This window comes from Zootoca vivipara, chromosome 2, assembly GCF_963506605.1.
Source record: "Zootoca vivipara chromosome 2, rZooViv1.1, whole genome shotgun sequence".
Classification (NCBI taxonomy): domain Eukaryota; kingdom Metazoa; phylum Chordata; class Lepidosauria; order Squamata; family Lacertidae; genus Zootoca; species Zootoca vivipara.
In genome coordinates this window covers 116,997,829-117,014,242 of record NC_083277.1, presented here as the reverse complement: position 1 = coordinate 117,014,242, position 16,414 = coordinate 116,997,829, and the positions used below count along the sequence as shown (strand labels likewise).

General features: G+C 44.3%; 1 protein-coding gene across 1 annotated transcript in view; it reads left to right on the top strand.

Annotated features, from left to right (window-relative positions):
- LOC118081543 (keratin, type II cytoskeletal 4-like) overlaps window positions 1-14,328 on the top strand; it is a 29,440-nt gene extending 15,112 nt beyond the window's left edge. The window contains exons 5-7 of the mRNA XM_035108037.2: window positions 11,887-12,051; window positions 12,849-12,974; window positions 14,104-14,328. Of these exons, the coding sequence (XP_034963928.2) occupies window positions 11,887-12,051; window positions 12,849-12,974; window positions 14,104-14,328 (516 nt within the window). The remainder of the gene's footprint in view (window positions 1-11,886; window positions 12,052-12,848; window positions 12,975-14,103) is intronic.
- Window positions 14,329-16,414: the final 2,086 nt, after the last annotated feature.

Sequence of the window (16,414 nt, the reverse complement as noted above, 5' to 3'; positions counted from 1 at the left end):
CTGTTTCATGTCTCCTGTTCTATTTGCTGTTGCACTTTTGTCTACTGCTTTGATCATTTTCTACAGGGAAAAGTAGTTTATACATTTTGTAAGTGGAGAGGGTGATGGGTAAATGGGAAAGATAAATAGTTATCAGAATATAACCCCTACCTCTATTAGAAAATGCAGTTTCTCACATGATCTATATTACATCTCTTTCCCAAACAGGATATTTTCAGGGAACCTTGCAAGTGTAGGTAAGTAATGACAAACTTTACCTGTTGACATTCCAAAGATTGCTCTCTAGATGGGAACATAAAGGTAAAGGGACCCCAGACCGTTAAGTCCAGTCGCGAACGACTCTGGGGTTGCAACACTCATCTCGCTTTACTGGCCAAGGGAGCTGGTGTTTGTCCGCAGACAGCTTCCAGACAGCATGTGGCCAGCATGACTAAGCCACTTCTGGCAAACCAGAGCAGCGCAACCTATTTATCTACTTGCACTTCGAGGTGCTTTCAAACTGCTAGGTTGGCAGGAGCAGGGACTGAGGGGATTCAAACTGCCAGCCTTCTGATTGGCAAGCCCTAGGCTCTGTGGTTTAGACCACAGCGCCACCCGCGTTGGGTGGGAACATAAGATACGGCTTTGGCATGTGCAACAGAATGAGGTGGAAATAAGGTGTTAAGTGTCCTAAAGTGGTGGAAGGCTGAACCACTTAAGACTGCCAAGGGGGAAATTGTCCCTCTGAAACAAACACCAGCACCAACATTATTTGCAAGTAGAAAGCAGGGAAGAGACAGGTATTTGATTTTTAATTCAAAACTTGTGATTTGCAATGATCTATTCCACCACCACGTTCTGCTGCATGTACATAGGTTGCCATATGCCCTCTTTTTCCTGGATGTGTCCTGTTTTTCAAGGGTAGAGTCACCATAGTGATCCATAGTTAAAAGTAGAAGTTGGTTAATGTGTCCTCTTTTTTTGCTCTTCAAAGTATGGCAACCCTATCTCTGCCACAGTACCATTCTCTACCTCAAACTGACAGCATCTCTCTAAGATTAAGGTAAAGCCCTTCCTAGCCTTTGAGATGCCAGAATTTGCACCGGTGGGACGAAATGCATGCAAAACTCAACTGAAAAGAGCCTCCCCAAATTTATATTAGATCTCTGGGGAAGTTCCAGTATTGCTGTACCCAAATAACCAAGAATGCTGTTGTCATACTATTGTGATCATGACTGTGATTACTATTGCAGCGGTGCTTCCTAACCCAGGCAAAGTAGCTGATGACTGTGGCCATGAACCAGCATATGCCTCTCTAAGCAGAGGGCTCAGCAGCAGAAGTGGGAAATATAGCCCTGGGGGCCCAGGGAAGAGACAGAAGTCGGACCTTGGAGATGCAGAGTGCCATGTGGCGGGATACACTTCGAGAAATGTACCTGTGGGTAGGCTGTTCATCCCTGGAAGTGAAGATTTCCGCCCAGCCGGTGGGTACCATATCACCAGTGGTGGAGGCAACAACAATGCCCCCAGAGCAGCTCAGAGACCCAGGGGTGCTCACTGTACAACTGGTGGCTGTACCACTGACATTGTGGCAGGTAGATGTGCTGGGGGCTATTCCACTGCTGGTAACTCAGCTGGTGTAGGCTGCCACGCACATTCATGCAACCATGGTATGAAAATGTCATCATGCTTCAGCAAAAGCAGCAGGATGTGAACACTCAGTTCCCAAGGCTAGGACCAAATTGCGTAAGAAGAAAAGAAAGAGGCTTCCAATAAGAAATGCATCTTATAAACCACAACACAAAAATCATCATCATCATCATCACCATCTTCCATAGAAATTTCCATGTGCACAGTGGTTCCTTCAGTAACTCCTGTGATGGAGCCTATGTTGGACCCATTTCGCAGATGAGGAGTTGAGGCTGAGAGATAGTCCAAGAGGTAGTCCAGAACAAATTAAGAGATTTGGATTGTGGGTTTAAAATAATTGCTTGATCTTGATTAGAAGTTCTGTGATTTTGCAGAAAGGCTGCCATGTGTGGGCTGAGTTCTTAAGTTCAACAGGAACAAAAAATGCTTCACAGGGAATCACATCAACAACCCCCCCTAGCCCAGGGCTAGCAGCAGTGCTCCAGGGCCCCCTTTCCTGGCCTTGTTATTCAAAGTCCCCAAGCTCCATTAGGAATTCCCATGCATGTGTGGAGATCTCTGCAGTGAATGGCAACATCTTATAAGCCCAAGATGGCCAAATGGTACTCTTCTGGCCTTGAAAACCCATTAAGGTTTTGCAAACATTCTGTGTTTTGAAGAGTTATGTGAGTATCCACAATGAATGCTTGCAAAGTCCTGGCTTATGCGCTTCCTCGTCCCTCCCTTGCTGGCCCTTCAACCTTTTGCAACCCAAGTGGGAGCGAAACACTGTAGTACAGTTGCAAAAAAAGGACTCAGCCAGTTGAAAATGAACCGATGCTTCAGGGCATGCTCAAAAGTATGGGACAGAGGTACCAACTTGAATAGAATATGGGAGGGGGCAGGTAAGCCCTGCCCTGGATAATCGACCACAAGACATGGTGCATGCACACCATTTGAATGGCAATGCCTATCAACTTTGTGGGGACTGAAGGAACCTTGGTCTCTAGCAGTTGGGATCAGTGGATTGGTAGTTTTCTAAAATGTGAGACCCACCCCACTTGAGGATTGATCCAGACCCTCTGGATTTGCAGCTACACAAAATGAGCAAAGTCAATTTTCAGGAAAAGAGAGAAGTTTATTGAGTACTGTACTAAAGTAGTCGTGGTCCTTCTTTAGGAGTCTATCCCCTGTCTTTTAACACATGCCTGCAACTGCATGGGAACTGTTTCACGAGCCTTCCATTCCTTGCAGTTTGAGAGTTTGTGTAAAAATGACAGGCATGTGAATGGGAGGGTGTGACGCCAATCACACAGCAGAGAGGGAGCTAAACCAACCGAAAGAGCAGAGGTGGGAGGATTGTATGTGGAGGGGCTGTGCCAACACAATAAGCACCTCCTTGCTGTTGTTTCATCATTGCATTGCATTGCATGGCATTGCATTGTTAGGCTTTCGGTGTCTTTTTCAGAGTTGGCTTAAAAAGAATGTTTTCAGCCCATTCTATGTTGCCCTGGTGGGAGTGGAAATGTGGGAAATGAATATACAATATTTATTTCACCTTTTATTTCACATTTGAAGTTGTTTCTGTGCACAAAATGCATTCTGTCTTAAATCTCCAGTGTGTGTATCAGGCCAAATTTTCCTTTGTGGGCACCTGCAGTTTGCAAATGCAACACTCTGCCATCAGCTGTTTTTGGTTACAAGAGCCAACTCTTTTCTGGTGTATCTATAATAAATTGTATGAAGAAACGATACTGCTCATTTGTGTATGTGTGTGTGTTATTATTTATCTCTATTAAGGATGGGTAAATCTAGAGATGGGAGACAGATTTGCAGCAACTCTATCTAAATTTCCCATCATCAAAGAGTAATGGGGCAGTCATGTCCAAAGCAAAATGGTAGAGATGACTCAAAATATTCCATGTTGTTCTCCTGCTAGCAGAGCCAAATATTTTGGCACCAAGGTGAACCTCAAAATGGCGCTCCCTCTCCACTAGGTAAGGGGTAAGTGAAGATCTACATTGGAAACAATGAGGTAATAAAGGTTTCCATTGGGATCTGTTGCCCCGTGGAACCTGCTGCCCAAGGCAATTGCCTCACTTTGCCTCATGTGTGGATCAGCTTTTCCTGCCAGACAAGATGATAACATGTTTCATATTATAACTCAGCATTGAAAGCAACGTTTGTGCCTTTTCCTTTCCCATCTCTTTTCCTCAGATTAATTCCAAGTCCACACCCAGTGCAGTAAGCTATTTTAACATCCCAAAGATACCTGGGGGTGGGGGTGGGGGTTGTCACCTTAGGACCCTTAGGGTTTGTTGTGACTGCAGATACAGAGCCTCCCCCCTAAGCAAATTTAATTAATCTCATTTGAAAAGAGCTACAAGAAACCGGAGGAATTGTCATCATCTGTTCTGTGCTAGGCACCAAAACAAAGGAAGAGAACACTTAGGAAGGAGATGATAATGTCCTATTTTCAGTTCCTTTATTGCTTCAGGGATTCATTCTGCCCTGCATTCCATGCCTCGTGAATTGTGTTTTTTTTATGTAGTTAATTTATATACCGCTGCATAGATCATATCAGAAATTTGGGCGCGGTTTACAAAACCCAATAAAAAGGAATCAACATAAACAATAAAATGCAAAGTCCACATTCTTATGGTTTAACTATGATTTGCAAAATGAATCCCACATTTGGGGCATGCATAGTTTTCCCTAGTCTTTTAGTTGTTACAGTTTCTTTGCTTCTGCCACCATTCCTAATGTACAGTAACAAAGTAGTCTTGATCACATAGATATGATCACATCAGTATGTCTTGTTGTTGAATGTTGGAACTCCCCCCCCCCCAAGTTGTATGTACAATTTATCAAGTTTGTCATTTTACATTGTTTTATCAGTGTGCACAAGTGTATGTAGTAGCGGTCCACTGAACCGCATCCCATTTCTTTTAGCAATTATTTATTTAGCAACAATTTATATGCCACCAGCACTGAGCAAGTCAGGAGAGACAGTGCGTCCTTGCTCATGCTGCTCACCAACCCTTTCATCAGCTTAGCTCTGGCCTTGCTCCTCTTTTAAAAAAACCAAAAACCAAAAACCTTCCACCCCCAGTACCCAAATGAACATTTCACAGAAAGATCCAAAGATGAACAGCTACTCTCACCGCACCCACTCAACACAATCAGCTATGAGGAATGAGACCGTGAGCTGCCTCCTGGACCACCCACCTTCTTTCCATCTTACCTGCCCAGCCAACAACCGCCAGATCTTCTCATTCCCACCAATCCACCCCAAGTCTTATAGCACTGGGACCAATTCAGCCATTCAGCCCCTTCCTTGGCCCTCCTGCTCCACATTACACAGTCCTCAGAAGCTGCCACTGATGCTACCCATAATGCCAGTGTAGGTCTAACGCAGTGTTTCCCGGACTTGGGTCTCCAGCTGTTTTTGGACTACAACTCCCATCATCCCTAGCTAGCAGGACCAGTGGTCAGGGATGATGGGATTGTTGTCCAAAAAACAGCTGGAGACCCAAGTTTTTTTTGGGGGGGGGGGGAACTGGTCTAACCCCAAGCTCAGGTCCACGCTCAGCCTGCTTTCTTCTCATCAACCTCTACCCCGTCCTCACCATCAATCTCTCTACTTTATTCAAATGGAGTTGGCCTGAGCCTGTACCTGGCACCTCAACCTCCCCCACTTGGTTAGAAGCCCCTGTGCCTGCCCATGCAAGCACCCTGTGTCTTTCCTAACTAAGGTGCTGCTAGGTCAGGGCTAAGCTAGAGCTTGGCGCTCCCTTCTCTGCCTCCTCTCACTACAGCAATGCCCACTGGGTGCAGACCTCTGTCTCAGCTTTGTCATAGCTGCCAAGTCTCCTGTATTCTCCGGGGAACCCCCGTTTTTCCAGCTGTTCTTAGCTGAAAAAATGGATTTTTTTGTTTCCCCCCGGTTTATTCTGGCGCGGCGGCCATTTTGGAACTGGACGGAGCCTGCTCAGAAGCGACTTTTGATGCTGCTCTGCCCAGTTCCAAAATGGCTGCTGTGCGACTTCTGGCACGGCGGCCATTTTGGAACTGGGCAAAGCAGCATCAAAAGTCACTTCTGAGCATGCTCTTCCCAGTTCCAAAATGGCGGCAGTGCTACTTCCGGTCTGCTACTTCCGCCCGGTCCCTTATTTCTCGGACAGCAACTTGGCAGGTTTGAGCTTTGTACCTATTGTCTACTGCCTATATCAATCAAGTCTACCCAGTTCACAATGTCCCATTGAGACACATATCCTATTGAGAGAAACGTATCGTGGTGGGGAGCAGCATAGAAATCAGCAACCATAAAACAAATAGAGAATGCACCACAAACCAGTCATTCAGATTAATACATGAACACAACTGGCTCACCCTCTGGGAAAGTCTGGGGGAACAAGTGAATCTGAAGTGGGTACCTAAGCACCAACACTGTAGATGCCTGCCTTGCAATTCCCAGAGTAGTTTAACAATCAATCCTCTAGCCAGGAAACTCTGGGAATTGCAGCTGTTATGGGGAGAATAGGCCACTCCTAACAACTCTCAGCACCCTCAACAGATTATACTTCCCAGGATTCTTTGGAGAAAGCCATGGCTGCTTATATGGTATAAGACTGCTTTAAATGTACAGTGCAGATATGGCCTAAGTCAAACAAAGAAAGCTGGTTATACCTGTGTTCCTTCTACTTAAATAAATAAGAGGCACAAAGCTGTGCATAATGGAACTTTCACAGAAGATCAGATTGCTGCTTTAGTCGCATTGTGACACTCATTTTTGTCCCACAGAAATCAATAGAGCTTTGGAAATAAAACTGGGCCATAAGAATCCATCTTTTCCCTAGTCCACAGTTCTATGTGCATTTCGAATGAGTACTTGACACATCTGTGCATTTATTATGTCTCCATTTATTCACATTTTAATTAATTTATTTTTTGTATAAACAAACTTTGAGGATAGCTATTTTTTGCATGCGGTAATGGATGGCAAAGAAGCAACAAGCATGAATTCTACCTGTTGCTCCGAGAAAAAGGGCCAGTCACAATAAAATTAAGATCCTAAAAGCACAGCCTTGACTTGCAACTCTGCAGAACGTTATCAGCTGTGGTCAACGAAAGAGGAAGACTCCCTTACATAATTTTCTGCCTAAAGTGTAATTATTGCATTTGAGGGAAATGATTCTCAAGTGTAATATCCTACAAGCCAAGCTTGCAAACAAAGCAATTTCTTTAAAAATTCTCATTATTTCTTAAGTTTGCATTCACTATTATGTTTTGTACGTCGAAGGACATTCCTGGGCCTGAGGCAAGCCAAACCCATGCATGCTCCAAAATTAAAATGTTAGACCAATCAAGGCCAGCTCCTCAGCTGTATATAAGAGTTGGCTTTGAGGTATTGTGGCAGAGGATTGCTCTCTCCACTTGGCTTCTGCTGCACCTGCTTTCTTGGAACTAGCCTATCCCAGCTTGTTGCAATGACTCATCACATGTCTGCTGCAAGGACCTTCATGGGAGGAAGGGGATTCAGTTCGGCGTCTGCTGTGTGTGGACTAGGCGGGCACAGGACATATGTCGCCTCTGTACGCCATCCAGTCAGAGATGGATATGGGGTCCGTGGCTTCAGCAGCCAAAGTCTTTCTAACCTGGGCGGAAGCAGAAGAATTTCTTATGGTGGCTATGGCGCTGGATGTTTTGGTGGCTATGGGGGCATGGGGTTTGGTGGCAGGGTGGGTCATTACGGCCCCAGAATTTATGACTCTGTTGGAAGTTGCGGGCCTTTCGCGGGATATTCTAACTTCAGGGGGGATGGCATCCATGGAGTCAGGATCAATGAGAAGCTCCTGAAGCCTTTACATCTGGGAGTTGATCCACAGGAACATGTCGTACGAAATCATGAGAGGGAAGAGATGAAGAACCTCAACAACCAGTTTGCTGGTTTCATTGATAAGGTGAGAAGACAAATGTTTTCGACCTAACTCAAAATAAGAAGCCTAATCAGGCCCATGGCATGGGTACCTTTAGTTCGGATCACTTTAAAAATGGCTCTGCATCATCATGCAAGCAATCAATGGGATCAAACTGCATGCACATGGTTGCGCATGGGATTATGCACATTTGTAGAGGCTGAAATGAATGATAAAAGAGAGTTATCTCAAGCAGTTAGACAAATTCATGAAAGATAAAGTTTTCACTAGCAACTGACAGAGTCACTATGTTATATATAGTGCCTCCAGAATCAAGAAGAAAAAAGAAAGGGGCAATGCTATAATGCTCATATTCCGCTTCTGTACTTCCCAGAGCTGGTCAAATAGCTCTTTGGACAAATCCAACAGGGTTCCTTTATTCTTTAAATGCAATACACACAAAAAGCAATTTAAATGCCTGTTCTGAAAGCAGGTTTTCTCTTTGGTTTGTTTTCTGATTGACTGTATTTTGGTATCATTTGGCTGGTTCTTTGTTTTGAAACAGGTACGAACCCTAGAGCAGCAGAACAAGGTTCTTGAAACAAAGTGGAACCTCCTGCAAGAGCATGTCACACCAGCAAAGAAAAACCTTGAACCACTCTATGAAAGTTTCCTCTGCAACATGAAGAAGGAGCTAGACGGTTTACTGAATGAAAGGCAACATCTAGCAAATGAAAAGGATGCCATCCAACAACTAGTAGAAGAACTGAAGTGCAAGTAATTTGCATTTTAAACATCTATTCTTATTCTTATTCTTATTAATTATTATTATTAAATACAGGAGGGACATCTTTGAACACCTGAACAGGGCTCTTGTGCACCTTACAGAAAAGTGCTTTTGAGTTGCAAAGAGCTCTTCCTTCATGTTTCAACAGATATGAAGAGGAATTCAAAAGGCGTACAACAGCAGAAAATGAATTTGTACTACTCAAGAAGGTAAGGTGTTCAGATTGGTGTTCAGATTCAGTGGTTTTCACATGGAGCATAAAGTCTCACTGGAAATTAAGTCCTTCATTTATTTGCGTCCGTGTCCTGGGGGCAACGCTCAACCCCTGCCAGCAATTCAACCATTGACTTGCACTTTGCCATCTCCCACACGGCAGTCATACCTCTGAGCAGGAAATCTCTCATGTCATCCCAGGAGTGTCAGCTTGGTCCTTCAACCATGGATGACAAGGGTTGTGGGTGTCATGCAGCGCGCATGGCCCTGACACTGAAATTTGTGGGTGCCCGACCCCTTCATGGGGAATTTCGTGGGTGCTTGGGCACACAAAGCCCCAGGGAGTTGGCACCTATGTGTCACCCTCAGAATGCCACCTACCAGATGAGTCTCAGTACCATAACCCAGCCCGAGTTATTTCCTGAGGAAGTCAGGGCCAAAAGCCAGGAAATGGGAAATTGCTCCAGAGGCCTAAGCTGCCTTTCTCCAGCCTCTTCACACATCTCTTTGGGTTGGATCCAGACAAGAGCAAACATAACTCTTCATACAATAGTGCTTCTGACTCTTCTACCACCCAAACCTCCTGCACCCCCCCAAATCTGTTTCCTAAGGTTAGGACGCTCTCTAGAACTGCAAGGGATTTGGTATGGGTTGTGGGTTGCAGTAGGATGAAAAAAATCAGAGCAATTTGTAGGAAAACCCTTGCAAAAGCCTTTTTTTTTGCTCATGTAAGAACCTTTGGAGCAAAGTCTTTGGTCAGATGGAGCCATCAGGCCTAGCCTCTCTATGTTGCTAAGCAATGGCCCCTGAGTCTAGATTAGGGTCTCTCCAAGACTATACTTCTGCAAATTTTAAAAACTCTTTAAAATACTGTTTACTTTCTGCCTATCTGTTCAGATACTGACAAAGGCTCTGTTTGTTTGCCATGGAAGATGGTCAAATAATCAATGCTATGTGTCAGGTACTATCAATTGCTTTTACTGTTAGTGCTTACCAGTTACAGGCAGTGACCATTTTATGTAGATCCGATTGACACGCAGCTGGACACATGACCTGGAATTGGCCTGAAAAGCGGGCAGGGGTGGAATGGGGACGGATGGACAGGGTGAGCCTATGTGTGCTTCACCGACATGTGTGGGGGTCAGGAATGGAACCCCTGTGCAAAATGGTCATCACCTGTACTGCATTCTGTTTATTCTGGATTGCCAAGCATCAAATACCTGTTGAATATTCATGAACCCTGGGAATATTCACCATGAACAAGGTGTGTGTTTATTCCCACTCTAATTCTTGGGGCTGTCATTTCTTGAAGGCTTATATGTATTTCAGTCATAAAAGAGAGCATCTTTGTTTATCTTCTTGCTTCATGGACTTGCAGTAGGGTATAAGCAGTTGCCTGTTCTGAATGTTTAGTTACTTGTTCTGAACATTTCCAACCTGCAGCTGGCCTTGCCATTATTATCCCAGCAATTGTTCATGTTTAATTAGCAGTTCCATCTTCTTTAGGATGTAGACTCTCTCGCTCTAAGCAAGACAGAACTGGAGGGGAAAGTGGATTTGCTGAGCCGGGAATTTGAATTCCGCAGATGTGTTTATTTGGAGGTAAGTATGAAAGCAGAGACATCACCCTGCCGACAAAGGTCCGTATAGTTAAAGCTATAGTTTTCCCAGTAGTGATGTATGGAAGTGGGAGCTGGACCATAAAGAAGGCTGATCGCCGAAGAATTGATGCTTTTGAATTATGGTGCTGGAGGAGACTCTTGAGAGTCCCGTGGACTGCAAGAAGATCAAACCTATCCATTCTGAAGGAAATCAGCCCCGAGTGCTCACTGGAAGGACAGATCCTGAAGCTGAGGCTCCAATACTTTGGCCACCTCATGAGAAGAGAAGACTCCCTGGAAAAGACCCTGATGTTGGGAAAGATTGAGGGCACAAAGAGAAGGCGACAACAGAGGACGAGATGGTTGGACAGTGTTCTCGAAGCTACCAGCATGAGTCTGACCAAGCTGTGGGAGGCAGTGGAAGATAGGAGTGCCTGGCGTGCTCTGGTCCATGGGGTCACGAACAGTCGGACACGACTAAGTGACTAAACAACAAGTATGATTCAGTCTTAGATATAGAGACTCATGGACTGAATGTGTAAACATAGTAGCCCTTTATGCTATGAAGACAGGCCTGAGGTTTGTTTGAAGTAATGACCTCGGTCTTCTAGCAGAATGAGAGTGCATTCTCCTTGGTGAATTACTACTCACAGTGGAAAGGTAGTGTCCCACTGAAATGGTGAATAGTTGTCTCAGAAGTGATTGAGATATGTTCAGACAAAAGAGAAACTACCAGCTGCGGGAATAGAAGCTTTTGGATTAATTATTTGCAGTCTGGATTCAGACTTCTTCCTAGGCTGGAAAAATGGCAAAGACGGTTTGTTTGCTGGAAGCCGAATTATGGGACAAAGTGATGCAGTGACTTTTGGAAACTGTGAGATAACTGCTTCTTCCGAGGCTTGACAGAACCATCAACAGTTGTATGAATGAAAGATATAACACCATGTATGGATGAGAAAACATCACACGCAGGAAAGAATAAGGATTACAATTAGAGTTCCACACTTGAAATTTTATAAATTACCTAATGTACCAACGTGGAAGGGACGCAGGTGGCACTGTGGGTTAAACCACAGAGCCTAGGGCTTGCCGATCAGAAGGTCAGCGGTTCGAATCCCCGCGATGGGGTGAGCTCCCATTGCTTGGTCCTAGCTTCTGCCAACCTAGCAGTTCAAAAGCATGTCAAAGTACAAGTAGATAAATAGGTACCGCTACAGCGGGAAGGTAAATGGCGTTTCCATGTGCTGCTCTGGTCATGCTGGCCACATGACCTGGAAGCTGTACGCCGGCTCCCTTGGCCAATAATGTGAGATGAGTGCCGCAACCCCAGAGTCAGTCACGACTGGACCTAATGGTCAGGGGTCCCTTTACCATTACCTAATGTACCAACACAAATGAAATCACTAGATTGTAGCTGTTATATAAGGGATTATTATATCTGAATGTAATGGGAATTATTAAGATTTTGGAATGCAGAAAAAAGAACGAAACTGTTGTGTACACAACAGAAACCATCAAATCTACCACGCAGTTTGATTAAATTGTATAATTTGACGTTTGAATATACTCCTACCACTACCTTTGAGCCCGATGCAGAGTGCTTTTACAATTCATATCTGTTGAGCCTTGGGTTCATTAGGTTAGAGGTTCTAGATTAGTGGGTGCCATCTACTAATCTAATTCGCTTTTTAGAAACTAACGCTAGAAGTGTGAGATCCCTTGATTTCTCGTTCACATGCAGACTTTTTGTGAATTGCAGGAATTAGCACAACTGGATGGCCATGTCTGTGACACTAATATCCTTTTGCAAATGGACAACAGTCGAGGCTTGGATGTTGACAGCATCATCAAAAATGTTGAGGCCTGGTATCAGAGCATCGCCCAGAGGAGCAAAGAAGAAGTCAATGCTTTGTATGAAAACAGGGTAAGCCAGGACAGAGGTGCATTGCACTGAACTGGGAGAGCAGGCAACTTTTGAGACCACACATTTACTGTCACAACAATGGGAAAACTACTGGATGAAAGTCTAGGAATGCTTCCAAAATTTAGCTAATCTAAACTGATGATATTCCAAATTAGGCTGATCATGTTTCTGAAGTGGAACCAATGCATTGCAGAAGTTCATTGTTCTAGCTTTTATTTCTGAAATCTGTACAGGGTCCTATATATGGCTGGGTCAAAGAACCTTTTTGCTTTTTGCCTTAACCAATGTGAAAGAGCACATCAGCAAGACACTATACTCAGTACTATTTTTCTAGAAAAAGATGTGATGGGGGGGGAGGGGAAGCAAGCTGGTAACCAGTGTAGATGTGATTGGTTTTTGCCAGTTTTTATTATTTCATTGTTTTATAAACATGGGCGGACACAGTTGGTCTCCAAAGTCTCTCACAGTCCTCAACAGTTTCACTACAATATTTTCTGGGAATATTTGTTAGTTATAATTTATATTTTCTCCAATTATTATTATTTGCCTTGTTTCTATACTGTTCTTATAATTTGAGATATCTATATGTTTTGTTGTAAGTGTGGAATTCAATTTATTTTTAAGAAAGGTAAATAGCTAATAAAAATCTACATATGTGCAGATCCCCTTCATCACAAACTTTCGGTAGACCCTACTGAAACTCAAGCATCCTTCACATGTTTCACCCAAAGAGGAGCTTTCAGATTTCACTTGGTGGCAATTATCTTATTAACACCCTTTTCTTTTCTGGGTACCAGTTCCAAGAGCTCCAGGAGCAAAGAGGGAAATACTCAGACAATCTGAAGATAAACCAGCACGAGATTGCCGATCTGACCAGGCTGGTCAATAAGTTGCAGTCTGAGAATGATGCTATTAAAAAGCAGGTAGGAGAGAAGTTGGTACATGCTATGTCTTTATTTGGGAGCAGATGGTCAACCATACCATATCTACAAGTGACATCAGACTAAACCAAAACACCATAGCTGCCAAGTTCCGGCCTGAGAAATAAGGGACTGGACTGGAAGTAGCAGACCGGAAGTAGCGCTGCCGCCATTTTGGAACTGGGAACTGCATGCTCAGAAGCTACTTTTGATGTTGCTCTGCCCAGTTCCAAAATGGCCGCCGCGCCAGAATAACCCGGGGGGAAACAAAAAAAAATCCGTTTTTTCGGCTGGGGAATACGGGAGACTTGGCAGCTATGCAAAACACCTTACTATTTCTTGAGAACTTCAGTGTTGAAGCACGTATTTCCCTTGAAGATCTTTCTGAGCACAGAAACTTTTTTGGGGGGGATGCTAGCTTCTTTGGTCAATTTGACCTGCTTCTCTTTCCTCTCTACTGAGCTGCCCTCAGTAACATTGTGGCAAAATCTGACTGGTGATCTTATTTGCCATTGTTTCAGTATCAGTATCAGTATCAGTATCAATATCAGAAGCAGAGCAAATGGTGGAGCAAAGCTTCTGCCCTGGATGAAGTGGGGTGGGTGTCAGATGATGATTGGGTAGTTGCACCATCAGGCATGCTACCACCAATCTCACCGGTTCTCACCAGTGCAACCATATGACCTTGACCTCACTGCCGCCCCAGCCCAGCCCAGCCCTGGCCAGGTAAACAGCTCTGATACTAGTGACAGGAGGTCAGTTCCATCCCAACACAGGTGCTGCTACTGATAGCTAACAATTTAAAATATGACAACAGGCCTCCAAGATGGCTCCCAAAATAAGTAATCTAAGTGGTTTGCAGAGAGGGGAGAGTTCAGCCCTTTCTTCTTCTTTTGTCTTGGCCACCCTTTGAACTGTCTGGATTTAAGTGGGTGGCTTCTTTCTTGGTTTTGATCCTTTCCCTCCAATCAGAACTTAACTTTTTTGTTAATGACTCTGAATTGAATGGTAGAAAAATGAGAAACTGAGTGAAACAGAAATTAGCTGATTCACCCACCCCTAGTCACCACATAACCCTACAGAATTTCCTCTTAAATCAGTTCAGGTTGTTTTGTTTTGTTTTGCTTGACAGGTTGATGTTTTGCAATCAGCCATTTGTGATGTTGAGCACCGTGGAGATGGTGCTCTTAAAGATGCTCGAGATAAGCATATTGAGCTGCAGACAGCCCTGCAGAAGGCCAAGGACAACCTAGCTGGCTTGCTGAGGGACTACCATGAACTTCTGAACACCAAGTTGGCTCTGGATATTGAGATTGCTACATATAAGACACTCCTGGAAGGGGAGGAGTGCAGGTAGCTGTGAATTATACAAAAATTTATGGGCAAACATGCTAAACATAGTTAGTTAAATGCACTGAGATTTATTTTAGCCTCCTTTATTTATTTTACTCCGATTTCATTAAAGAGCAACTTTGCTATAAGCAAAATTCATCGGTAGCCCTCAGGATGTGTGGCTGAGTCATTGCTGCAGTCTTGGATGGCGAGGAAGAGAGGTGAGGGGGTTGGCGAAGTTGATGTAGTGCAAACATGCTAGTGGAGCCAATCCAGTGCTCCTGCTGGCGCATTTGCACTGTACTGACCTCACAGCTTTCACCCTGTCTTCATCCTAGTATGCAGCTGTGACTCAGCTAGAGGACGGTCAGGTGAATAGGGAAGTGTCCACACAGATCTCTGTTAGCAACTCATTCAAAACTGTGAATGACAGAATGGGAGAGACTCTGCTCCTGGCCAACAGCTGGATCCAGGCTGATCCTGAAGCATAGGAGCCAACTCCTAGTCGATGGGCACTGCCATTCAAATGGTGTCCATGTACCCTGTCATGTGATCAATTATGTGGGGAGGGGACTGGCAGTGTAAGGCCTCATTAGGGAAAGCGTGCCTCAGTTTAAGAACAGTTTTGGTTTAAGAATGGACTTCCGGAATGGATTAAGTTCGTAAACCGAGGTACCACTGTATTAGCTGCTGGTTGGGTAAGTCAACTCACAACATGATGATGTCATATAATGCATTTTCCATCATCAAATATTATGCAGGGACAAAACAGGAGACATGCTGTGCTGTAGGCTTTGCCTAAGCAAAAAGGGCTTCCACTTGTGCAATGGGGTTTCCTTCCCCCTCCTCCCTCCATGCCCCCTCGCATGCCCCCAAATGGGCTTGGTGTTGTTGGGAGAAGCCCTATCCCCAGAACAGTGCATGGGAGAAGTAAAGGTGTGATTGTTCTGCCTGGCAAGCAACAATGCTTGTGTTAATGGGACATTCGCCATAGTGCAACACTGAATTCCATCCATGGTGTTTCCAGTTTTGGAGATGGCCATGCCGTTCCTAGCTCAAACATTTCTGTAAAACACAGGCATCAAAATAGGAAACCGTGATGGGGCAATCTGGTAGATTAATATGACAATCAACTGTGCTAGTGTGGCCTTAGATAAGCAGTAAGTGATTTTAATTAAGATTGAACTTGTCTGATTGTATAGAAACTAGAACTTTCCAAATAAGATCTTGACTTATTTAGTTTCTTGAATTCAAATGAAGGGATGTTGTAGGGGCAAATCCCATCCTGTACTTGCCATGCTTTTGCGAAAGGCATGTGCAGCAGAAGTGCCTGGGTGGATCAAATCCATAATCAAGGTAAACTAACAGCAATTATGCATTTTCTTTTATCCACAACAGGATAGTCACAGGAAATCTTGTTGCTATAGGTGAGTAAAACTAATGAGGTTGTGCTGGGCTAGGGCAACCTACTACATGCTCTTGTTGTTTCCTTTTTCACATCTGCTGCCTTTATAACTTTTCTGCATCCTTAACAATTGGAGACTGAAGTGCTTGTGTGTGTGTGTGTGTGACTTCACTCCTTCTCCAGGTTCTTGCTTTGTGCTCTTGCTTAGATCTGCTGAACACAAGCCATTTTTATGCTTCACTGGCTAGTTTTCACAGATGATTATTTGGCATTCCGTAAATAATTTCTAGCAATCAACCAGACCATGCCCTTTATTGTCCTGAGGAATCTCGATATGGTGCACTCTTTTGGCAGAAGTGATTCGTTGGGTTGGGTGGAGCTGTAACAGTAGCTTTCCAGAAGGTGGGTCATTATTGCTTCCTGGGAGGGAGAGGGGATGGGCTGAGGGGAAAGTGAGGTCAGTGTAGTGCAACTGAATTTGTTCTGCCAGTGTGTTTGCACTGCACCAACCTGCCTACAACCTTCCTTCTGCCAGTAAGCAGCAGCAGCCCATCTGCTGGAAAGATAGCCCACCTGGTTAACCACTTTTGCTCTTTGGTCAATTCCTAGTCTGCAACATGAGGGCACAGCATGAGAGCACACTGATGGATCATAGAGTTAGAACTGATTCTCACATAACTTTGTCCAATATTGGCCACTTAGATAG